The sequence below is a fragment of the Ctenopharyngodon idella genome, chromosome 11 (assembly GCF_019924925.1).
Source record: "Ctenopharyngodon idella isolate HZGC_01 chromosome 11, HZGC01, whole genome shotgun sequence".
Classification (NCBI taxonomy): domain Eukaryota; kingdom Metazoa; phylum Chordata; class Actinopteri; order Cypriniformes; family Xenocyprididae; genus Ctenopharyngodon; species Ctenopharyngodon idella.
In genome coordinates, this window is record NC_067230.1 from 28,618,222 (window position 1) to 28,644,910 (window position 26,689).

Genomic DNA, 26,689 nt, shown 5'->3' on the forward strand with positions numbered 1-26,689 from the left:
ATGTAAGAACAAAACAATGTCCCGTAGATCAGGGCGCTTCAACAGGGGGTCCCTGACCCATAGGGGGTTCATGGCGGGACAGTAGGGGGTATGCAAATTATTGTTGGATCACAAACGTTTTTATTTCGTGTTAAAATGGAAATGTGCTAAACGTGTTCACTTCAACCAAAGCTAAAGATAAGATGCTGAAGTTCAGCTTAATGTTTCATTGTTCCTCCTACATTACATTAAAATTTTACTTAATTCATTTTAATGTACATGTTTATGAGCCTGTACTTCGATAATGATTAATATTATTACCTTGTAAACATCATAACAAAGTATGTAAATAGAATAATATGGCACCACACTCATGCCAATATAGGCCAGGCTTAAAATGCAACATTTATTGTATTTACAATAGCAATTTTATACATTGTGTAACAAGGCTCTGTCTCTCTGTTCACCAGTGGGGCCTTGGCATAAAAATGTTGAAGATTTCTGTTGTGGATCATCATTTATTGTTTTATTTTTTTATGCAATAATAATAATAATAATAGCTAACAGAAACATCAAAATTCAACTGTAACTAGTGTGATTATACTGTAAAGAAAAGTTTGTCAAGACAGACTTTCTGTGTTGGCTTGACAAAGCCTTTTTGTTTATGAATGACTTTTTAAGGTTTAATTGGCCTTATAGTTAGACAGACTAGTGGATAACTAAATTAACTTTTCATTTTATTTTCCAGGGTGGAAGAAAACGTAATGTGTTATTAAATTATTGTTAAATCAGGAATTGAACCAGAGCCAATTCTTAAATTCTGAATTTTGCCCAACCCTGGAACAAAGCCTAATGGATTCAGGAATAAAAGAGCATTTCAATTTCTTCCGTCTTTGTTGTGACATGCTAAACCTAGAAGATGAAGTGCTGTAGAATTTTTCATGTTTTCTACACAGAATGAGAGTACTACACTCATATTGGCAGCTGAAATTATAATAGAATTTGTGGTAACACTTCAGTTAAAGCCTTTATGTATAATGCATTATAAAGGTATTCATAATGTACATTATAATGCATTATATCTTTTCATTAATAATTGTAGCCAAAGTTAAAATCTATAATAATATTCACAGATTCCTTGTTACATCTGTTTTATTTATACTTTCTAAAGGTGTATTATAATGTATTAACTGTGGTTACAATTATTTATGAGACCATACAATGCATTATAAGTTGCATTACAAGGCATAATTAATGCATTAAAATACTTTTATAATGCATTATATATAAAGGCTTTAAGTAAAGTGTTACTGAATGTGTTTGTTGGTGCTAAAAAAAAAAAAAAAGCAAGTACCCTATAATTACTATTCCAAGGCAGATGTAGACCACCAAATCATAAGACTTAAAGGGATAGTTCAACCAAAAATTAAAATTATCCCATGATTTACTCGCCCTCAAGCCATTCTAGGTGTATATGACTCTCTTCTTTCAGATGAACACAATCTGAGATATATTTAAAAATATCCTTGCTCTTCCAAGCTTTATAATGGTATTGATCTATACGGCTCCAGTGGGTTAATAAAAACCTTCTGAAGCGAAGCAATGGGTTTTTGTAAGAAAAATATCCATATTTAAAATGATATTTACTATAATAACTAGCTTCCGGCAGACAGCTGTACGCATGGATTTGTGGCGGAAGAGTAACCTCTGACCCGACATACGACGTAATGCCGAACGCGGAAGCACAGGATAGAGCAAAACAAAACACCGGTCACGATTTAGAAGTCTAAAATGGGAATTTTTAAAGAGAAATGTTGGAGGATTTCGAAATAAAAGAAGAGGAGCTTGAGTTTGTTGTCCAGCCCTATTTGTTTGAACCGTGAGAGACGTCTGAGCTTATGATACTCCTACATCCTGTGTCATACATCGCATCTGGGGTTACTCTTGTGGTGCAAGTTGACTTGCTTAGTATGCATACGGTCGTCCGCCGGAAGCTAGTTATTTGAATTTATAAATTTTTAAATATGGATATTTTTCTTACGAAAACCCATTGCTTCACTTCAGAAGGCCTTTATTAACCCCCTGGAGCCTTACGGATTATTTTTATGATGAATGGATGCATTTTTGGGGGCTTCAAAATCTCACCCCCCATTCACCACCATTATAAAGCTTGGAAGAGCCAGGATATTTTTAAAAATATCTCCGATTGTGTTCATCTGAAAGAAGATAGTCATTTACACCTAGAATGGCTTGAGGGTGAGTAAATCATGAGATAATTTTCATTTTTGGGTGAACTAACCCTTCAAAGTACATCTTTCCCAATATTCCATTATTGCAGTACAGCCTTGCACATGTTGAGAATTGCTTGTTTGTGTCTTGGATGCATTTTTAGTTTATCAGTGAGTTGTAGCATCAACCTGGTGGCACCTCTGATCTGGCATCACCAGGCTTGGAAGCACATCTCAGATCGCAGCCAGTCGAGGAAATTCAATATTCCATTGTGTCCCCAATCGAGCGCGAGCAGCAGCCTCGATCCCTGGCGAGGACGAGTGCCACTGCGTTTCTGGAGTAGATCCCGGGTGAGCACAAGCGGAGGACGCGTCTCTCCTCCTTCCTGTCTCTGTCGGATCATGTATTCCGGATGGGGCCCACGTGTCGTGGAGGAAGCATGAAACGTTCCATCATTCCTTCCCCACCGGGGCCTCGCTGGCAGAGTCGGGGCGGCTCCTGGAAGCTTCTGCCTGGGATATGACCTTCACTCCCTCTCGTAGTAACAAAAGGTGGAGCACGTGTGGATGGTGGCAGTTTCCTGCCTGACTGTGCTTTTTCTCTCATGATAAAATGAAGAAAAGTGCTGCATTGTTCATCCAAATTTGGCCGACGGCACAGTGAACAATCAGGAAACGTCTTGTTTCGAGTGATCTTTAGCTTTGTGGGTCTTTTTTTTTTTCAGAGCTTTACTGTATGTGACTTGTTTTGCTTTTGTGGTTTTAATTAATCTGCAGAGGCGGCTATTAATTGCCGTCGCTGTCCGTCTCGCGCACGAGCTGTAATGTGAATGATCTGAGTGAACTATTTACTGCTTCACTGTGCATGTGGGGAGTTAAACAAGTAGAGAAGTTCAAAACAAATTAAAAACTTTTAGGCTTTTGCAATTATGGGGAACATTGCTTGGATGAGGTAATGCGATTTAAGTTTTTCCATCTGTAAATATCCCTGTTTTAGTGAAAGCTGTGGGCTAATTAGATGAATTGGCTTCTTATTGACAAAAAAATTAACCAGAATGATTATTTTTAGTAGTGCTTTTGAAGGCTGTTTGCTATTGTCGCTGTCGTTGGTTATAAATAAACCACACACATCTAACCTATCAATTACACCGCAGAGATTAATTCCGTGATTGATATTTGATGAGTGTGTAGTATGTAGATGAGTATGTCACTCGTAGGCGACACTCCATCTCTTAAACTGAATAATTCTCGTGCACACAGTAATGGGAAAATCACATCACCTATAATAATGTGGCCGCTATTTTCATTAATGGCTGACCCTCTTCTCTGTCTCTCTTTCTGGCTGTTTCTCTCTCTCTACCGCGCTTGACTATCTGATAACATCCTTGCAAATGATAGTTTCATTTTTATCATGGAAGTCAGCAGCCTTGGCACTTGGACAGGGAAAAACAATCTTGCTAAGTGCCAGGTTTCAGCCCACCTCTCTCTCTAACTCTTTGCCTCTCCAGCACAATAACGCCCTCTTCTTATCATTGCCTGAGGTTTACAATTGACCAAAACAAACAAATAACCCAAGAGGGGCACAAGGCTACTGCAAAACAACAGAGAGAAAAGAGAAGATGAAGGGAGAGAACAGGAGAATATAGACAAATGGAGAATAAAAGCATTTAAGAAGACAAAGGAAAGAGACTGGTTAAATGTGAGAAAGTCTAAGGAAGGAATAAGGAGAAAGTGGCAGCTCAAGCTCTACACCACCATTTTGCATTTTGCATTTTATGTCAGACTTCTTTTATTTAGTGACTTACAGAGCATTTAATCTGCAGTTTTCCCTTGGGTTACTTTGGTAATAAAAGCCATAGGCATTGCTTGCACCTTGCTCTACTAGTTAAGCAACAGAAATAACTATTTTATTTTATTTTATTTTATTTTATTTTATTATTTTATTTTTTTAATATATATATATATATATATATATATATATATATATATATATATTAAAAAAATATATATAAAAATATATTATATATATATTCATTTAGAAGATGTTTTATTCACATATATATACAGGTACAGGAACCCAAGTTTGTTTGAATAAGTGTTGTTGAAGCCACGCTGACACTGTAGTTTTTAAATTTGCAAGACTACTAAAGTAGTTAAACTAATCTAAAAAACAAACAAACATTTAAAAACATGCATTTTTTAGGTCATGGTGCTAGCAGCCCCAGGTTGTGGGTTCAATTCCCAGTGAACGCACTGGTAAAATGCAGTGTAAGTTGTTTTAGATTAAAAAAATCAAATGCATAAATATATAGTATAATATAAATATATAGTTAGTATATGGACATATAAAATCTCCAGTCTCCTTCTCATTTCTGCATTGCTCACAAATTGATCACAATATGATGCCCAGCAGATGATTATTTTTTTTTTTTTTATACAAAGGTTATGTTTTATACACGCAGAATCCAATTTCCTCGGTCTCTGTGTTCTTTCATAATTCATAAAAGTGTCTTGAAACCTGTTGTCATATATTAATATTAATGACCCAAAACAAACATCATCACCCAGCGTGACTGATCGCACTCTACACAAATGTTTACATCTCTTTGAACAGCTGGAACTGAGTGGTGCAGGCTAACCTTAAACAGCTGCTGTGCTGCAAGGTCTGCTGGGATACACACCTGCAAAAATATAAAAACAACAGAAGTAGAACTTTAGCCCACTTGCCCCTATCAGCCCTCCACGTCTCTCAAACCGCATAGCGAGAGTTATTTTCTGTGCTGAGGTGACAGGTTTGCCTGCCAGCTCTCTATATCAAACAGCTGGAGATCTGTGCGTGCATCTAATGCTAAAACAACCTGAATGGTTGTTTGTGGTCTGTGCTGATGTTGGTCTAAAGGTTATGAGATCGGGTGGAGCAGCTGTTAGCCATAATGCTTCAAAAATCAGGGATAAATAGACAAATGAATAGATATTTACAATAGCATTCACATTTTTAAAAGCAGGTAAAGACATATCTATGTGTTTCCTTTTTATTTATTTGTTTATTTTCATATTATTTTATATTATTTACAATTTACTTCAGTGTTTTTTTAGTGACTTCTGAAACAATTTAAGCACATTTTATGTATAAAATGTATTTCCTTCTCATTTCTTTCCTTTAAAAAATAGCTTTTTTTCTCTTGTTGCTTCACTTGTGCTTGTTGCTTTTCTCTTATTTTATTTGTATTATTTTGTATTATTTACTAGGGGTGTGATTAAAATGTGACGAGATTTCTCATTGAGGTGAAAAGCTTTCTGGCGATATTGCTATGACGGAGTGTGAGGGTGACGTTAGGATTGAATATGCCACCGCTACGTTTACATTACGCCTCCACTGTCTATTTGCTTTTTAAAGAAATAAAAACCTTTTAATTCAGTTGGATAACGGTCGGTTCAATCCCATCCAACTCATCTAACACAAGCTGCAGAGACATATGTAGTGCTGCAGGAATCAGAGTTCACTGATCGCTTGATGAGAGTAAGTGACGAGATGATTGACAAGACCATGGTGGAGGATTCATTGCACAACAGAGCCTAAGCGTCTGACAAATGACTTATCTTATCAAAAGCGAAAGTAAAACGTGAGTGCACATCGAAGCGCGATTTCAATACCACGGCACAGAGTGACTGAAAAACAATAGGTATTCATCTGAAAAGGATAAGTGGTTTCAGAGTAAACTATTTGATGGTTATTTTTTGCTAAAAGTTTTCTTTGGAATGTGCAATGACGTGCATTATGGCCATGAAATGTGTATACAAGAAAGTAAAGGGGGCAAGTTTGATTTCATGTTGACTTTAGACTCTTAGGAGATCATCCTGTCTTTGGGTGCATTGTCCTTTTAAGGTAAAATGTTTTGACAAGCACTTGTTCATACTTACTGTTCTGCACATCTCCTATTCTTAGGACCCCTTAAATTTGTCCCAATGGTGTAGTAATACAACTGACACAACTAGCACTTGATTAATTAAACCACTTGACTTAGTTCTTCGTTTGTCCGAAAACACTAAGATGGAGGTTCCTTGAGGACCGGACTCAGAACCTCTCTATGACCTGCATCCCCATTAATGGTCCTCTCACCTTCTCTGCCCTTCTCTGGCAGCGTTTCCAGTCAGACTTCTTTTAAAGTATGCCACAGTACATTTCTCCAGTCCTCTGCCAAACTGAGCGAACATCAATCTTAGACCACTATGATGTCCTCTGCACCTTCGCCGGAGTCTTTCTCCTTGAGCCATCGTCTGGACGGCCCAACCACACACATCCACTAATCAAACCGGGCTCTGGAGCAGCATCTCCACAAAGTGCAAGAGAGACATTGGTAAATGACAGTTAAAGGAAGCATTTATCTTTTCTCTGCAATAAGCTACAGAGACTCCTGAGTGTCGTGTCGGTCTTGGCTTGTGTGTGCGTGTGCGGACGGTACGAGGACCGGTATGGCGGACACGAGCGCTATGATTAATGGCTCAATTTCCTCTCCCACTTTTTAAAGTGGATTGTCAATTTGCTCTCTGTGATTTGGTGACGTCCCATCTACTGAGTGGGTGGAGAGACAATGTAAAAGATTGTGGATGAGCAGTTTGATTATGATTATTGAGATGACAGTGAGACTCTACAGGGGACTTCATCGCTTTTTTGCTTCTGACCTTGGGGGGAAAGAGAAAGACACTTCAATTTGAAGCGCGAACATGTGGAAGCACACTAGAGGACATCTCAGTGACATGCAGGCCTAGAAGAGCACATTCATGGTATTGATTTTAAAGTTTTTAAGTAGTTGTAGGCAGGGATTGACATTAACTTTTTTGCTCACCAACCACTGTGGCTAGTGGTTTTCAAGTTACTAGCCACTCAGCATTTTCACTGGCCACAATTTTGAAATCGATACCATGGGGAAAACTGCCATATAGATATTTTTTTATATTATCTCATAATACGGCAGCAGGTATGTTAGGCTGCTGTCACTTTAAGACCTGACACACGGATCTATTATACTGTTACACAACTGACTGTGTTTATGTAAATACTGACCTAGACAGACATTTTGACATTATTTTGATTGTATTTAAGTGTTTAAGCGCAATAAGCAGTGAAAAAGGACTCAATTTAGTATTGAGAGGAGGCTTTATGTACGCGCACAACAAAATCTGTGGGAATGAGTAAAATTATGCGCAATCCCACGCTGAAATTCAAGCCCTGTAACACAAACAAAATTCATCCAGAGCAAATGAAACGAGTGAGTGAGGGGAGGCGAGTTTGTGTGTCAACTCACTGTCGGAGAAACGAGAGAGAGAGAGAAAGAGCAGCTGGTATCGTGTATCTGTTCTGCAGAAAATTAGTATCGGAAGCATTTTAGATATATCAGTATTGATATGCATCGAGACATCGATATTTTTGACACTATTGCACTTAGTTTACTGTTTCAGATGTCTTTTTAAAAGACTTCAATCTGCCAAAGTGGCTAGTAGGAGTGACTTTGTTACACGCCACAGCTGAAATCCACCCGCATTTGGTGGGTGGGTTGGCGGGTGTTAATGTAGAGCCCTGGTTGTAGGCCTCCATCTCATCTTACACCGCACAACAACTTATTTCAAAAGTTTGGAATAATTAAGATATATCTTAGGCTAAGAAGTCTCTTATGCTCATCAATATGTAGTGTATGTGTATGTCTCTTCACACCTTGGACTTTCCAGGCTGGTGGACCAGGCTGCCCTTAAGGAACCCTACAGTTAGACAGATTGGAAGTGATGGTGTGCTCAGAATGGAGCTGACTGTACCACTTTGTAACGTCTGCCGCTTGATAATGTCTGAGTGTTGGTTTAAGCACATCCGGCGCAGTTCAGCGGGGTACACTCTGACTAATATTCATTTCGGAAACTGCCAGCCATCTATGTAACGCAGGTTTTAAGGGTACCTGTGGGGACCATGGCAGGAACCAAGTGTGATGGAGTCTTACGCTAATGAATCAGGGCACGTATTCAAAAAGGATCTGTCGTGCAAAATTTTCTTCACCCTGCAGCAAATTGTGGAGGAGAGTATTTTCAGCAGAATGAGGACTCTCTCCGGTTTTCTTCACGATGCCACAGGGAGCAGTTTGGGTTTAAAGTGCATTCGAGCTTGGTCAAATGAGAGTCGGTTTTAGGATGACCCTCAGCAGAACACCAAGGCCTCCATCTCAGCCTAAATTAGAAACTTAATATGAATTATGCAGAGATTCAGAGATGTAAGATCACATTTTACAAGCAGTGAATTAGGGATGGGCAGTGTTTTTCAGATTTGTCAAGACTGTTCAATTCAATGAACAAATGCTCAGAGTTATTCTGCTCTTCTGGCAGTCTGCCGTATTCATCTTAATAAGTTTTACTATTTATTTAAAATATTTTAGTTTTAATATGGCGTAGTTCTATTAAAAATCTATTAAAACCTGCTTTCTGTGCTGTTTTGGAGCTCATGTGATGAATCAAACCGCAAAGTACCACCAAAAATCATACTGTAACCAATCTCACAATTGCAAACAAAGCCTCGTGTGATGTTTTCATGATTGATCATTGCTGTCACTTCTGATGCCCATCCCTAACATTTATAAATTATTTCAGTCATTGGTATATTGTATTGCCACATCACGGATCTTGTAGCAGAAGACTTTGATTTTTATTTTTTTGATGCAATTGCCATTTTTACCTTGACTAATTCTAGAGTGTTACCCATGGTCAAACACCAAAAGGCACTCCTCAGCTCAAGCGGGCCAGCTTGATCATTTAAACAAAGCGCTTCATCAAAAAGCGACTGACACTTTGAATTAATAGCTGGAGAAATTGAACTCGATAGTCGTTACGTCTTTTTCACAAGCTCGACGGTGACGCGAAATCCACACGTTTTCCATCGCGTCTGTTTTGCGGCTCGAACGCTACCCTTAAATAAGCCTGTCAGAGAGTCATATTGTTCACGACTTCTTCTCTTTCATATTGGGAACAACAGAAGGAGACGGATGGCAGGCCTGGCCTTTTGAAACAGGTAGCAGGATTTGCTCATGTCTTCCTTTGGTGTTGAATTGTTAGAAGTGTTTCAAAGATCATTTTCACAGGAGGCCGATTTGCATTTCATAAAGTTTAGCAACAAGCATTCAAGACGTAAGCCAGAGAGAGAGAAAGAGAGAGAGAGAGGCATTGTCTGGAAGGAAGAAGACACTTCAGTTCGTCTGGAACGTTGGCTCTTTCTCACACGCCTCTCTTGACTCCCGTTTACCCCCTACTATAGTTTAAAGAGAGCTTTGAGGAGTTTCACATTTGTCGGCTCCTGAGTGGCAAACTTGGAGGCGCTCATTGGCAGTCAGAGTGAGGCGTCGGCGCCGCCCTTCAGGTTAACTGCAGGTTAGGGAAAGAGCCGCCTGGAGCAGGTTCGCTAGAAACCGAACGACTGGCCCCTGGGGTTCGGGGGAAGTCAGAGGGAGGGGGAACGGGAGAAGCGAAGGAACGGGGAAGGGATGTTCTCTGGCAGAACGCTGAAGCCCCGAGGCCTTCATCTTCATTTCAATGCAAAATGACTTTGTCATATAATCTCTTTGGTGACTACAGCTCTGAGTTAGGAGCACGGAACAGAGGAATAATAAGGCAATGAGAGCAAAGAGGAGGGGAGGAGTGCTGGGAAAGTGCATAGAGCACAAAAAAGCAAGCTTATCGGAAAAAGAGGAAAACTAGGGACAGTAAAGATGAACGAGCTGCTGAGAATTGACTCCTTAATAAACAGAATTTGACAAAAGCCCGGCTCCCCAATGCTCTGTATCTGTCTTGATGCTTGTTTGCCAAATTACAGCGGGTCATTGTTTTTCATTCAGTCCATCAGCGGCAGTGCCAGGACACTCCCAGGGTCCCAGCATAGCAAACAATCAGACAGTGAGAATAGAGACCCCCGGCCCAACGGTAAACAGGATAACAAAGAAGTATGTGTTGCGTTCACATAAGATAATGGAACGCTTTACGAAAATATCACATAAAACAATGAAGGCAGCCACTGGTGTGGTTGGCATGCATCAGAAGCCGTATCTGATTACTTTCGAGTGATAAAACTAGCAGATTACCCAATCGAACGGTCGAAAATCGCACCCTCCACAATGCCAGCTGGATTTTTCCTTTCCTCAGTGTTATTGTCTTGTTTTTGGCTAATTAGTGTGGATGTTGTAACCTCTTGTTTGGTGATCCTTGGCATCCATCCAACATTGGATGTTTGTCTTGATAAACCTTCCTTTCTAGTTAAAGTGATAGTTCGCTCAAAAATGTCATCATCTTTCATCATTTACTGACTTTCGTATCATTCCAAATCTGTATGCATCTCTTTATTCTGTGGAACAAAAAAAATATGTCATGAAAAAATAAGGATTGTTGTTTAGAATTCTTCAAAATATCTTTGTTCTATCAAAGAAACAAAGTCACACAGGTTTGGAACAGCATGAGAGTGACTAAAGGATTGCAGAATGTTCATGTTCACAATATGAAATTCAGTTCATTTTAATTAAACTTTCCTAAATTCAAAATGCAATTTACCATCCTTTTTTTGTTCCGATTTAAATCCTGAATTGAAATTCTATTCTACTTAAGGAACTGAATGGTTCACAACCCTAGTATAGACACTTATGTTTACGAACACGTCCTCTTTCCTCTTGGCTCTTTAATGCACCACTCATTTCTTTTCTCTTTGCCTTCAATAATGATGGCAGCAGGGTTAAATTGGCACTGCACAAGTTGGCTTCTCTAAATTGAAACCAAGAAAGAACATTGCCAGTTGTGTTCCAATACACTTCCCTGGGCCTTCTGCCTGTTTTCAGAGCCGAGCCAAGAGAGCATATGGCCGCATGTAGATACACAGCGAATCTTTCGCGTGACTGTCAGCCGAACACTCTGCCCTCCTCTCTGTTGTGAAGAGTGTCCTGATGTGTCTGTCCTGTAGACGTGCGCCACTTGTTACCCAAATCCCCACTCTTTAGCCACATTCTGCTTCATATAAAGCGCAAACAACTGTGATAGAGCTGTTAACCAATATGTGACGTACGTTGTCTCTGCGTTCTAGAAGCCCAGACACTCCCAGATTCTCCTCACGCTTTGCTAAAATGAGCCCACTGGTGCATAAAATGAGATCGGTCTTTCAACTGATCTCAGAATTCAGGCACAAGTAACTCATGTGCACGTGAATGTTGTCTTAAGCGCTCCGGTGGTGGTTGCACAAGGATACGATGCAGGATCTGCCAGAGGAGTTGAGAGTCGATATGCCACGCTGATTGGCTGTAGGGCTCGAGATGCGATTCGGCCCTTGGGGCTGTGTAATCTGGCTCCTGACAGCTGCTCAGCGGGTAGTCTGAACACTTTACGAATACCCCGGAGCGACGGATGAACGATGGTCATCGTCAGGTCATCTAGAAACATCCGCAACTCTTGTATCTCGGCATGGAGAAGGACGGGTTACTCATACTAATGCTCAAAACCTCTTCTCACAAGATCATGTTCTTGGACAACACTCATTAAGTTTATATGACAGTGTTTTGTGGTGTTTAAATTGAGTACTCTAGTTTTATAAGGACTGCAGGGGAAGGCTGGTCAATTTTACAACACCTGAGAGAGAGTAAAACTTAGATTTGTTTTTAGTACTTTTAATAGGTCTGATAACATCAAGGGCAACATGTAACCTGCAATCTATCAATCAATCTACAGTATCAAACAATCTATCAATCAATCTATCTATCTGTCTGTCTTTCTATCCTTCCATCATCCATCGTTCGTTCGTTCGTCTATCGCTCGTTCGTTCCTTTGTTCATCTGTCATTCGTTTGTTTCATCTATCGTTCGTTCGCTTGTTCTATCTATCATTCATTCTATCTATCGTTCGTTCATTCTATCTATCTTTTGTTTGTTCGTTACCTTATTCATTTTTTTGTTTCTTTCATTCATTTGTTAGTTTGTTCCGTCATTCATTTGTTTGACCCTTTGTTCCTTCATTCATTGGCTCGTTCGTCTATCGTTTGTTGTTCTCTTTCGTTCGTTTGTTCATCACTCATTCTATCTATCATTTGTTCGTTCTATCTATCGTTCCTTTGTTCTATTGTTCTATCTTTCATTTATATATTCCTTCATTCGTTCGTTCGTTCATTCATTTGTTCGTTCATTCATTCATTCATTTGTTCGTTCCTTCATTTGTTCATTTGCTCTATCGTTTGTTCGCTCTAACATTTGTTCTATCGTTCGTTCATTCTATCATTCCTTCATTATATCGTTTGTTCGCTCTATTGTTCGTTTTATCGTTCGTTCTATCTATCCATCTATCATTCTAGGCCTATAAACCCTCAAACTTTAAGGTTTTAAACCAAATTTTTCCTTTAGTTAAAAATTACATTTGTATTAATTTAAATTTATTTGAATTGTACACAACCCTGGTGTTTGTATGATGCCTCAAGGTATTTCCAAGAATACCTGTTGGTACGTGGTACTTTTTGGTAGGTTTTTTATAGTGTGACCAGTGGAAACTCAAGGGTGGGAAATAACAGGATGAGGAGAGGGGAAAGGGATTGTGGAATGTGTGCTGACTAGGAATTCATTTTTTTAATTGTTATTATTAAAATAGAAAATAAAGCTGGTCCTAAATTATATCTCAGTTGATAATGGAACACTAACATTGTAATGTTATTGAACTAGGCAATTAGCATTTTAAAGACATGTTTTAGACAGTGAAAAGAGCACAATCCTGAATATTCTTTTATTCTGTCTGTTGCAGGAGATTGCAGCCTACTTGATAACGTTTGAAAAACATGAAGAGTGGCTGACGACGTCCCCCAAAACCAGGTAAGATGACATGCGTGGCGGCATTTCCTTGTTTCATATGTACAGTACAGTGTTACCTGAAAAGCAGAAAGGTACATTTCAGTACAGCTGCCAGTTCTTGCACATTTCGCAGGCATGTGCAGACAGATAATGGAATATTAATGACTATTTATAATGCAAGATGTGGCCAGGTCTATTAGCTTAATGCTGTCTTTGCTCACCAATGCCATTAATGTGGGTGGTAATGTGGTGAGATGGTAGAACATCACCCTACGGTGATAAGGGCTCAGCACGAAATTTACAGTGTTACTTGATTTACGGAGCAGCGATAATGAAAAAGCTTTTTACTTTTAATGCCAGTTTCTATATCTATCCAGAGAGATAACAGCTGTGATATGATGATGAATGCAAATTAAGATAATACGTGGTTATATATGTAGCACACGTCAAGAGCGACCAAATGGCACGTAGATTAATTCTAAACTTTGACGTTCCAAATGTTTTCAGTGCAGTTTATTTCAATAGAAGGCTATGCAATTAAATTTAATCATGACTAAAGGAACTTGTGAGTAAAGACGAAAATATCCAATGGTGTCAAACAGAGCAATTTTGCATGCTTATCTGCAGCGGTCCAGAAAGATAAGTTTGGATTTATTCAAAAAACTGTGGAAGGAGCGAGGGTTTGTATGGGAGGCAAATCAAGGGAAAGGGAAAATGCGGGCTGACAAATCACCACAGGGTTTCGGGTTCAAGAGCTGTTTACATGGGCAGAGGTTACCTGGCCAGCATCTGGACCTGTCATTCACCGAACGTGTACACACACATTTGTAAGTACAGCGAGCAGAAGAGGCAAATAAGAGCTGCTTTACTGAGCACACAGCTGAGAAACAACCTCGATTTCTTGTGTAACGGTATTTAGTGATTCAGCTCTGACATCAGACACCAAATGACTCATAAGATGCTTTTTGATTTGTTTGTGTTTTACGTAGGCACACAGACACATACACAGTGCACCCAAAATATATTTTAGGAATTAAGCTGCACATAAAAATATCTGAGTGTCATTGCATTAGATAACAAAATATCAAGCGTCATTTATTTTGAAGAAAGAAGCACAAACATACTTTTCAAGCAGAAAAAAATAACTATTCATACACATTTTTGAATTGCATGAGATTAGCTCACATTGCACATATTACAGAGGTTCTGTTAACTGAAACATTTCCGTTCCAATTTATAAAAACGTGACGGATAATTCAAAATGCAATGACATTTAGACATTTTTAAGTGTGACTTAAGTGTATAGATATAGGTTTATCCTTTTAAATCGATAAAATAGATTACACAATGAGTTAAAAGCATGTTACTGGAATACTAAATTCATATGCATTATTGTTCAAAAGTTTTGAGTCAGTGAGATTTTTTTTATATGTCTATTATGCTCACCTATGCTCAAAACTATGGAGGCTTGTTTCCGCCATGAAATAAAAAATAAAGAAGGTAATTGCGACTTTTTATCTCACAATTCTGACCTTTTTTTCTCAGAATTGCGAGATAGGAACTCACAATTTCGAGTTATGAAGTCAGAATTGTGTGATATAAAGTCAGAATTATGAGATATAAAGTCAGAATTGAGGGATATTAAGTCAGAATTGTGAGATATAAAGTCAGAATTGAGGGATATAAAGTCAGAATTGAGGGATATTAAGTCAGAGTTGTGAGATATTAAGTCAGAATTGTGAGATATAAAGTCAGAATTGTGAGATATAAAGTCAGAATTCAGGGATATAAAGTCAGAATTGTGAGATATAAAGTCAGAATTGAGGGATATTAAGTCAGAGTTGTGAGATATTAAGTCAGAATTGTGTGATATAAAGTCAGAATTGTGAGATATAAAGTCAGAATTCAGGGATATAAAGTCAGAATTGTGAGATATAAAGTCAGAATTGAGGGATATTAAGTCAGAATTGCAAGTTATGAAGTCAGAATTGTGTGATATAAAGTCAGAATTGAGGGATATAAAGTCAGAATTGCAAGTTGTGAAGTCAGAATTGTGTGATATAGTCAGAATTGCATGATATAAACTTGCAATTGTGTATTGTAATGTTCAATTAGGAGGGGAAAAAGAGGTTTTTCCTTCTTGCAATTGCTTGTTATAAAGTCAAAATTGTGAGATATAAACTCACAATTCTGAGAAAAAAAGTCAGAATTGCAAGTTACAATGTCAGAATTGTGTAATTAAAAACTCGCAATTGCGAGAAAAAAAGTCGAATTGCGACTTTATCTCGCAATTCTGACTTTATAACACGCAATTCTGACATTATATCACACAATTCTGACTTAATAACTCGAAATTGCGAGTTTAAATCTTGCAATTTTGAGAAAAAAAAATCTGAATTATGAGATGCAAATTTGAAATTGCAAGAAAAAAAAGTCAGAATTGTGAGATAAAAAGTCGTAATTGCCTTTTTTATTTTTTTATTTATGCCAGAAACAAGCTTACATACAAAACAATACAATAAAAACAGTAATATTTTGAAATATTATTACAATATAAAAGAACTGTTTTCTATTTGAATATGTTTCAAAATGCAATTTATTCTTGTAATTTAAAGCTGTATTTTCAGCATCATTACTCCAGTCTTCAGTGTCACATGATCCTTCAGAAATCATTCTAATATGCTGATTTGCTGCTCAAGAAACATTTCTTTATATTATTAATGTTGAAAACAGTTATGCTGCTTAATATTTTTGTGAATACTGTGAAACATTTTCAGGATTAATGAATAGAAAGTTCAAAAGAACAGCATTTATTTAAAACAAAAATCTTATGCAACATCTTAAATATCTTTACTGTTACTTCTGATCAGTTTAATGTGTGCTTGCTAAATAAAAGTTTTGAACGATAATGTACCTTTAAAAAACAGTATGATTTGCTTTTAGAGAGAATATGTGTGCCCCCATTATGTGGTTCACATGAGAAAAGTGCATCCAAATTAGAGCTTAACGATGAAGCGTTAATGATATGATCGCAGTGTGTGACAGCACCAGGACACAGAGCAGCAGGGAAGAGACTGCCGGGCAACTGTCCTCTACACACACACACACACAAACAAACATGTAAACACGAGTGTTCCCACTGAGTCTCACACACACACATGCACTCACACACAGACACACACACACAGCCCCTCGCCGCCCCCGGCCTGCCTTTACATAATGGCACTGATTTCAGTCTGCAATTTGCCATGGCTGTTTAGTGCAGCAAGTGCTTTCCTGCTCTTAATGAAGCCTGTGTGACTCCAGGCTGTCTTCAGGGGTCACAACCAGTGTGAGTTCACACTGCAAGCGACGACTGGAGATACACAGCCAACATCACTTCTAAATGCTTACACACACACACACATTCATCTCATAATATAATTAAAGCAATGAAAGCACTGCTATGATTGTTGTCGTATTAATTTGAAGTTAAAAGAGTGCTTGTATCTCAGTTATGACTCTTTATGAAAAGATAGCTTGGGTAATTCACTCATGATGTCTCATCTCAGGATATTAATTTGTTTTTATAGCACTGATAAGACACTTTAATGCCAGCTTTGATGTATTTTTGTTGTTATTTGTCGATTTGCGCTAATATTCGTTCAGTGCTTTTATTTGTTCACACATATGTGAATTGTGTGAGTTGGCTAGCTGTTCCTGCTCTGTGTATTTGTATTTATAAATGTGTCCTGGCATGTGCATATGTGTGCATGTTAACCTTTATATGCCTAGCAGATCTTCGCACTGCCACCACTCTGTGTGTTTGTGCCCATTTTCCATTTAAAGATGCTTGAAGCGTCTATAAACGTCTGCGGCAGCCTCAGTGTTTCCTGGGATTCTGTATTTGAGGTTCCGGCACTCCAGGGCCTTCAATCAATACAGTTCTCTCCAAACATTTCTGATTTTAATAACAAGAAATATTTGTTATAAGAATTATTATTTAGAATTATACTAATCATTATAAGAATTGTAATAGTTATATACAAATTATTTGTTATAAGAATTATAATTATAAGAATAATTGGTTCACTCAGCCGGGCATTATTAATTCCACTTAGCAGCTATTTTTTAGTATTTGATGTTGTTGAAATTCTGCAGTGTGACATTTTAAGCAGCATTTTGCTCATCCTTAAATATAAATTATATATAAATTATAATAATGTGTAATATAAATTATTATAACAAAAATATAATGTTAAACATTTATTAACATGATTAATATTATTATATACATATTAATTTTTATTATATGATATTATATTATTATATATTATATTATTATAAAATTCTGTAAATATTATGATTATGTACATATATATATATATACATATATATATATATATATATATATGTGTGACCCTGGACCACAAAACCAGTCATAAGTCGCACGGGTATATTTGTAGCAATAGCCAACAATACATTATATTGGTTAAAATTATCAATTTTTTTTTTTTTTAATGCCAAAAATCATTGGGATATTAAGTAAAGATCATGTTCCATGAAAATATTTTGTAAATTTCCTACCATAAATATATAAAAAATATATTTTTGTGAGTGGATATGCATTGCTAACGACTTTTTTAAAGGTGATTTTCTCAATATTTTGATTTTTTTGCACCCTCAGATTCCAGATTTTCAAATAGTTGTATCTCAACCAAATATTGTCATATCATAACAAACCATACATCAACGGAAAGATTATTTATTTAGCTTTCAGATGAGGTATAAATCTTAATTTAAAAAAACTGACCCTTATGACTGGACCAGGGTCATATATATATATATATATATATATATATATATATATATATATATACCAATACTAAAACTACATAATAATAATAATTGATATACTTTATGCAATTGTTCTTATCAAAAATATAATTATATGAATAATTTTAATATTATATATATTAATCATAAAATTGTGTATATTAACAATAACAACAAGTTATTATTATTGTTATTATTATATAAGATTTTAATGTAGTTTTTGTGATCTCATATTAATTGAGAGACTAAATGGAATATTTGTACTTTTAATTTGTCATATGGCAGGACCATTAAAGGGATAGTTCACCCAAGAATGAAAATTTTGTCATCATTTACTCACCCTCATGTTGTTCCAAACCTGTATGAATTTCTTTCTTCTGTTGAACACACACACACAAAAAAAGGTATTTTACAGAATGTCAGTAACCAAACAGTTGATGAACCCCATTGACTTCCATAGTATTTTTCTTTTTTCCCTACTATGGAACTACTTCAGTCAACTGTCTGGTTACCAGCATTCTTTAAAATATCTTCTTTTGTGTTCAACAGAAGAATGAAACTCATACAGGTTTGAAGCAACTTGAGGGTGAGTAAATGATGACAGAATTTTCATTCTTTGGTGAACTATTCCTTTGAAATAGACTATGATTATTTTATGTGAAGTAAAATGACGTAAGATATTCAGTCTTGTTATCAGAGAAATTTAACAAAATTGAGTAGTTCAGGCTAAAACAAGAAAAAAAATGATTTGCCATTGGGATAAATATGGGTATTTAATTTAAAAGGGGGGAAAAAAAATTCTTATCCCATTGGCAATTTTTTTTCTTGTCTTAAGCATGAATATTGTTGAATTTCTGTGCTTTCTCTCTCCCCTACTCTGCTGCGCAGTCGCTTCCAGACTCCTCCAGTCTCTCTCTAAAGAACAGAACATAAAGGGCCCTTTCCCATCAAAACAATGACGTCTGAGGAATACCAATGCATGCCCGCTGCCGTTTTGTCAAAGTTTAATTTGGCTGATCTGCTTTGTGTCATGTGTCTCTCCTCTCTTCCGCAAGGGGAGTGCATCTGAGGTCGTAATTAAACACCACACGCTCATTCATGTGCAAATGCACCCAGGGCTCTTTGAAACCGAAGCTATGGAAGATAGAACAAGGAGAAAATTGATAAACAGAGGGAAAGGAAAGCAGGGAGGACGCAGAGGAGAAAGTGTCCGCCCGTCTTCAGGAGTTCATGTTTCCTGCTCGAGTTGTAGTGGACTTTGTAGGCCAGTGAACCGAGAAGACCCGTCTGTACCGCAGTGAATTTTAAACAGAACTAGAATAGAAACCACTTGCGCCGAACGGACCTTTGCTTGCAAATTCTCCCTAGTTGTTCTTAAAGATACGCAATCGACCAATTAAAGCGCTAATGATCCATATCAGTTTATCATCAGAGTTGACAAACATGAAAGTCGAGGTAATTGATCCATAACAGAAGTTTGATTGGGCAGAGGGACACACAAACACAACGCTCAAGAATGCACACACACATATATATTGTGAGTCAGCATGTGTTTTATCTGACTTTCAGCCAGGAGAGAGATAGAGAGAGAGATTGATCTGCTCTCTCTCTGTGATGTACACACCTACTGGCAGCTCCAGACACAAACAGAATATATTCAATATACTGACACACTGTACATGACTGTGATGATAGTCTAAAGAGTGCTTTACACTTCATCTTCTGCTTTGTTTTTATCACACGTGTCCACTGGTGCAAAGTCAGATGAGCTGAGCGGATGTTTTCAATTCATTCTCTATGGGAGCCGAGCAGCAGGGGCTGTCAGTGGCGGCGAGCAAACGATGAGAGTGTCAGAAAGTTGGGAAAATTTTAACCTCAGAGCCAAAAAAAGGTCCTGTTTACTGTCGTTGATGAAAGGGTAGTTTCAGAGCTTAAATCACATTGTTAAGTATTACTATGCATAGTTTAAAGAAACCAGTTTAAATATCTGAATTACAACAGAGACAGAATTAGACATAAATCAGCTGAATTGTACTCGTCCCTGTATTCCAAAATGTGGCCAAACGCAAATCATAATGCAATTCAAGTGTGTTGCATTCTCAGTGTTGCCACAAGGGGTGCTTGTCACAATTATTTACTTGTGTAGAGCATGTTTCTGACCTTACACTTTGCATTTACATTCATGCATTTAACAGACACTACACTATTATCCGAAGCACCTTACATTGCATTAACCCTATAAATCCTGCTGTATCATATTTGATGCACAAATTTCTGACGCCTCTTTGCTGTGAAATCTTCATTGATTTTCATAAAGTAAACTTAAAGGGTTAGTTCACCCAAAAATGAAAATTCTGTCATTAATTACTCACCTTCATGTCATTCCACACCCGTAAGACCTTTGTTCATCTTCAGAACACAAATTATGATATTTTTGATAAAATCCGATGGCTCAGTGAGGCCTGCATTGCCAGCAAATTAATTTACACTTTCAAATGCCCAGAAAGGTACTAAAGACATATTTAAAACAGTTCATGTGACTACAGTGGTTCAACCTTAATGTTACGAAGCGACGAGAATACTTTTTGTGCGCCAAAAAAAAACAAAAAAGCGACTTTATTAAACAATATCTAGTGATGGGCGATTTCAAAACACTGCTTCATGAAGCTTCGAAGCTTTACAAATCTTTTGTTTCGAATCAGTGGTTCAGAGCATGAAAGTCACATGATTTTAGTAAACGAGGCTTCGTTATGTCGTAAGTGTTTCAAAATGTTTCGAAATTTCGATGGTTTACCACTGGGGGGGGATAACTGTGGGGGTGGGAGGGGGAGGTGGATAACTTTTATATTGTTTTATATTGTTATTAATATTTCAAGATGAACATTAACTGGACTGAAGCAACTTAGGTTTTCTTGATTATCCATGCATATATATATGTAAGCAATAAGGTAGGAGAGGCTGTGCTGTATCGTTAATAAATCATGGCTGAAGGGCTATATATATATATTTTTTTTTATCAAATATGTCAAATATGATACATCAGGATTTTGGCTAATGTTTAATTGTACTTCTATCAATCATCATTTCAGAGCTTTGATCATAAAACTAAGCATTTAAATATCGTCTTAAGACATGATATGGAGATATAGAGTGCAAAAACTGATATTGCTGTACTGTTATAAAGATTTACATTACAAGCTATCAGTATTTTATCTTGCTTTTTTTGGTCATATACTGCGCCAAATTGCATATTTTTGCTCAGTTTTTTTCCTTAAGTATGAGCTGCGTATTCTCCAATATCATACTATATGAGCAATAAAAGCTGATGTATCAAATATGATATTCAACAAAAAACATACAAACTTTTTTATATAGATTTTTATTTAAATGTTCAATAAACTGTTCCATTTCAATTCATGCATTTCCTTGGAATCAAACCCATGACCTTGGCGTTGCTAGAGGCTTGCTTTGCTGTTTGAGCTCTAGGAATTCTTTAGTTTGTCAAATACCAAACTGAGAATTTCTCAGACCTTGTGGTTAGTGCATGAGCGTTACGTGATTGAGCTTTGGTGCTCATGCAGACAGTGTGAGTCTGAATCAGGTCTGGATCTGGTCTGCGCTGCATTATTTTTGCTGAGTTACAGCCGATGATTGTCAGGGATTATCTGTGATAGACGTGGAGATGCCTTTACTTGAAATGCACAAACACAACGTCTTGAGATGTTTTGACGTGGCATGATGAAATAATATTGATATGGTCCAGTCATTTTCATCACACATCTACTGAATAAAGAAGCTCTCACACTTCAGTTTCTCTTTGATGCCCACCTCTTGTTTGAGCGCCTTCACATAATCCCGAATGAGCAGTTTGTCGGACATGCCTTTTATTAAAACACCAAAATAACAACAGTGAGCTTTGAAGGTTTCATCGAACATAGCACTCTATTCCTCCAGGAAATAAACCACCGCTTTTCACACAGCAAACAGTAAGAGTGTGTTGTGTGTGTGTGTGTGTGTGTGTGTGTGTGGAGATGTAGGCAGTGTGTGTATCGCGTGCCTGCCATAATAAATTGTGCGATGGGCCGTCTCTCAGACGGTACGTCAGCTCCTCTGGCTCTTCCCGCTAGTGCTGCATGTGTTGGCGCTGCAGCGGCAGACAGACTCTCTGCTCTGCACTAATGCTTTCTGGCAAGACACTGGGCATTTATTAATGCAGGAAAAGAAATTGTGTGTGTGTGCATGTGTGAATGTTTGCATTAGTGTTGTCACGTTCAGTAGTTGAAACCAATAGCAGTGATACTTCCCGGTTCTTTATACCAATTTTAATTCCATAAAAAAGGATAAACTTATTTATTTAACAAAAATTACTATTTTTTTTTTTCTCCATCTCAGTGAAATTAATGTATGATATTTTAGTTCAATAATGTTTTTATTTAATATTTTTTATTTTTTTTAGGGGATTTTATTGTACCAAGTTATATTTACGCTGTAGTTATAATCCATTTATTCACTTTTTGAGCATAGACCTGAAAATGAAATTTCCAACTTTTGTCATAAATTGTGAATGCTTTAGAGCACAGACTTAATTTTGATCTCTTTTCAAAGATGACACTAGGCAAATTATTGCTGAAGTGAAAAAAGTTAACTTAAAGTTACAGAATTGTACGTTTATTGTTATGAAAAATGCACAAAAACACTATTTTCAATTTTTATATGAAATATATTTTTTCAAAAACACATTTTATTCTAAAACTGCAAGAAAATCAAAGCCATAGATCTATAAAAAGTTGCATTCCAAATTTGAGCTTGATATCTTAAAAAATTAGCTTTCAGTAAGATTTTGTTTGGCTGCAGTACCAAAAGTTTTCACTAGATGAAATTTATCTCCCATTTATTTCCAATTCGCTCAGTTTTGACCACAAGGAGCATAAGTGTGACTTTTTTCAGGACCATTTAACCTTTTCGAATCATGTCCATGATTTTTTTGTGTGTTCACATAGCAAGTGCCGAAACATTTACCAAGTTTTGTACCATTCCAATGAAGTAAAAAATTCTAAAAAAGAAAACAAAATGTAAAATTTGGGGTAAAAAATGGCCCACCAGAGGGAAGTTAAATACTAGGATGAGTAGTACTTAACCAAATAAAATTTCCTATTTTTTTTATTTATATGTCCTTATTTTGCATGGGAAAAAAAATGAAATCTTAAAAATTAATTTGATGTCTTGTATGTAATAGAAATCAGCACTGCTGCATTTCACTGCAAAATCTCATGTGCATATCTGATATTTTAATGCTTAGCAGATTTATTCTATGTTTTCTGAAAACAAACGGACTGTGTTCACATTAACAACCTGCCAAGATGGGCATTTTCATTATAAAGTGCATGCGAACATCTACACATGTGAGAGTACAAAAGCAGCCGTCAGTCAGAAAGCACTCTGAAACCAGTAGAGTCAGTGCTGAGCACTATCGATGACGTAAAAAGATTGACACCATTACTTACTGGACATCCCTAGTGTGCATGTATGTGTGTGTGTGCATGCATGCGTGAATATTTATTTTTGAGTATTCCTGTGCCTTTTTATATGTTTGTTTTTGTGTTTATATACTGTATGTGCAGTTTTGTGTGCTTTTGTGCATGTGCTTTTTTTATGTGTATTTTTGTACGTTTTTCTGTTGCATTTTGTGTGTGTGTGTATATGTGTGCTTTTCGTGCATATGTGTTGTTATGCATTTATGTGTGCTTGTGTGTGTGTGTGGATGTGTGTGTGTGTGTGTGTGTGTGTGTTTCTCATTTACAATATTACTGTGGTCCTCTTGCACTTTGTGAGTGAAGTCTTTACAGAGATGAGTTAGGTGTGTGTGCGTGCGTGTGTGTGTGTTGGGAGGGTGGTGGGCCTGAGTGAAGCGGTCCGTCCGAGAGGTAGTTGAGCAAGATGAAACGAGAGGGGTCTGGGAAGTGGCAACATGTCAATATGAAATAGAGAGAGAGAGAAAAAGACAGGAGCCGGAGGAGAGCAGCGAGAGATGATGGATGAGAGACGCCGTGTAGGACGCACTGAACCATACGGGAAGAGCAGAGGAAGAAATCTGACGGAATTGGAAAAGAGAAAACACAGCAAGCAGAAGATATGTGAAGGATGAGCACACGCTGGCGAGAGCAGCGATACGTCCGTGTGGTCCGGGAACACTATTGACCATCAAGTGGAACAGCGAGAGATTCCCGCCTCTATAAAACATACAACACACGAAACTCACACAGTTGAAGTTTTGTGCGTTGGGTTGGCGTGTGGTTGGTCATATTACATCTTTTGATTTGAGTGCCGGGTGACCTGATTCTGTCGGCCCCGAGCTCGTGAATAATCCAAAACAAACCATCATAAACAAACACATTAATGCATTCTGCCATACGCAGTACACAGCCTTGAATGTGTCCGTCATCAGAGCTTGTGTTGTGTTTGGCACACTGAGAGTCACAGATCAGGTCAAGTTTTCAAATATTTTTTTCCACATCTTTTAGACATTCTTGAAGTACTGAACATGCAACCTAAAATAAATTAAAATACTACAGATTAAATGTTTTATTTGTTTGCCTAGATGTCATGTGACAACTGCAACATGCAAATGTGTTGTTAAATTGTTGAAATGTTCATATTAAATCTCAGGAGGACATTCAAGTATATGTTTTAGGTCAAAGGCATTTGGCTGACAGAAAAGTCCTTGGTTTAATGCTTAAAGGTCAATTCAGTTTTCAGTTTTTCATTTTTCAGTTACTGGACAGTATGTTGTCCAGTTGAAAGAAAATGACATTTGACAGAGCATTTGAAAGTAAATTAATTTAGAAATGTATTTTTTTTTCTTATTTTTAAGCTTATAATTCCATTTATAGTTAGAAATAACCATTGTAGTCATTAAATATTCACTTGGTTATTCCTAAAGCTCACTTGAATTTGTTCTAGATCATTAGACGTGACATTATGTTCCCTTGGAAGCCTTAGGAGGCGCCTTCATACAAAAATCATTGACTGACTGAGCAGCTGCCTTCGATTTCGGACACACAGCCTGTGAGTTAATACATTTATGTGTATGAATGTGTCAAATGGGAGAGCGAGAGGTAAAGCTCACGGGCAGATCACCCTTGTGAGGCTCAGTGTCTCCTGGTGATAAAGACTGAATTCAATTATTTAGCAACACTTGCAGAACAGACATCAACTCCCTGTCTCTCCTCTAGGGATGAAGTGCGTGTCTGCCAAAGTACATCTGCTCTGAAAAAAGAGCTGAATTTATGATTTAAATAGCGGTAATGAAATACCAGAGTGATTAGCATCTAATAGCAAGCAGAAACTAAGAAGCTTCTTGGAAATATTGATCCTGAAATAGCAGGTATTCAGCGTGCTTTTGGAGGTGAGCATTACACCGTGTCCTAACCAGCCGCAACGGCGACACGCGACGATTCTATTTTAGAAACGGTTTCTAATTTTCTGCGACGTCGCGGCTGGAACAACAACACAAAGTATGGCAATGATAATCTCAGGTAATGTTTATGGCTTTATTTAATGTTAAAAGCGTCTAATGTGAGTTCAAACTGTCAACTCATTGTGAACAGACACGTGTATTCTATGACAAAGATTGTTTCAGTAACTCAGTATGTATATTTAATGATGTTAAAATGGTGTAATATTCATGAATTTGAATATGTACTCCATTTCGTTGCGAGTGCCAGAAGCTTGCCGAGAGAGCCCGCCCACGCGCTCTTCTGACTGATTTTTGATCGACTTTATCGCGTTTCATAGTCACGTCGCATCTGGTGTGGACAGACAAATTTTTTGTCGCTGGAATATTATCGCATTGCGTCTGGTTAGGACACGCTGCTAGGGTTTATAACTCCCGAATGTGTAGGTTCTTAAAGGGATAGTTCACCCAAAAATTCATCATTTAGTCTTGTCGTTCTAAACCTGCATGACTTTCCTCTCTCGCAGGGTGCAAATTTGGAATATTGTTTTCAATGCATTTTTTTTTCCTCCTGTGCAATACAATGGACTGTGAATGAAGCATTCAAGCTTCAAAAAGGATTCAAAACACATTAGAAACCATAGATGGAAAACAGCTGGATGTTGTCAATCACAAAAAAAAAAAAAAAAAATTAAATCCCCAGCTCTGACTGAGACATTCAGATCTTTTCAATGAATTTGTTATATCGGTTTACAACACTAGTCTGAATGATTTGTTCACAAATGATTCTATCCGGTTCTTGAGTTCAACTCACTGACTCGGTTGCAATGGGTAACGACTCAGTGGAGTGGGAAATTATCAATGAATAACAACTTTTATATTGGAATATTGAGCACAAGTCTGCATCTATAATGATTTTATGTTGCTTTTGCATCCTTATTTTGAAGCTTGAAATCCTCAGTCCTCATTCATTGTAATTGTATTGACACGAAAGATCAACACAATCTGCAGAACATCTCCTTTTGTGTTCCATGGAAGAAAGAAAGACATACAGGTTTTTAAACAGCACAAGGGGGAGTAAATGATGACAGAATTATCATTTTTGGATGAACTATCCCTTTAAATGGGACCACAGCGCTCAGGGTGTGATTAAATGAGCTGTCCCAGTCTTCTCGAAACCAGATTTTCCCAAGTGTGTGTGGTTATAGGCGCTTCTGATAATGCACATGTAGGCCTCGTTCAACAAGGAATGATGGAGAGTTTTGACTTCAATTAATTCTTCATCGTTGCATTAATTAATCTAAATCTATAGTTAATTAATTATGCAGTATATTTTTTTCTTGTGCATGTTTAAAAAGTCAAAAGGGTTGTTGGAT

At 37.3% G+C, this 26,689-nt stretch overlaps 1 protein-coding gene across 13 annotated transcripts in view; it reads left to right on the top strand.

Moving 5' to 3' along the window:
* camta1b (calmodulin binding transcription activator 1b) overlaps positions 1-26,689 on the top strand; it is a 306,867-nt gene that overhangs the window by 139,804 nt on the left and 140,374 nt on the right. For all 13 annotated transcript variants that reach the window (XM_051912532.1, XM_051912526.1, XM_051912527.1 and 10 more), the window contains one exon: positions 12,999-13,066. In XM_051912532.1, the coding sequence (XP_051768492.1) occupies positions 12,999-13,066 (68 nt within the window). The remainder of the gene's footprint in view (positions 1-12,998; positions 13,067-26,689) is intronic.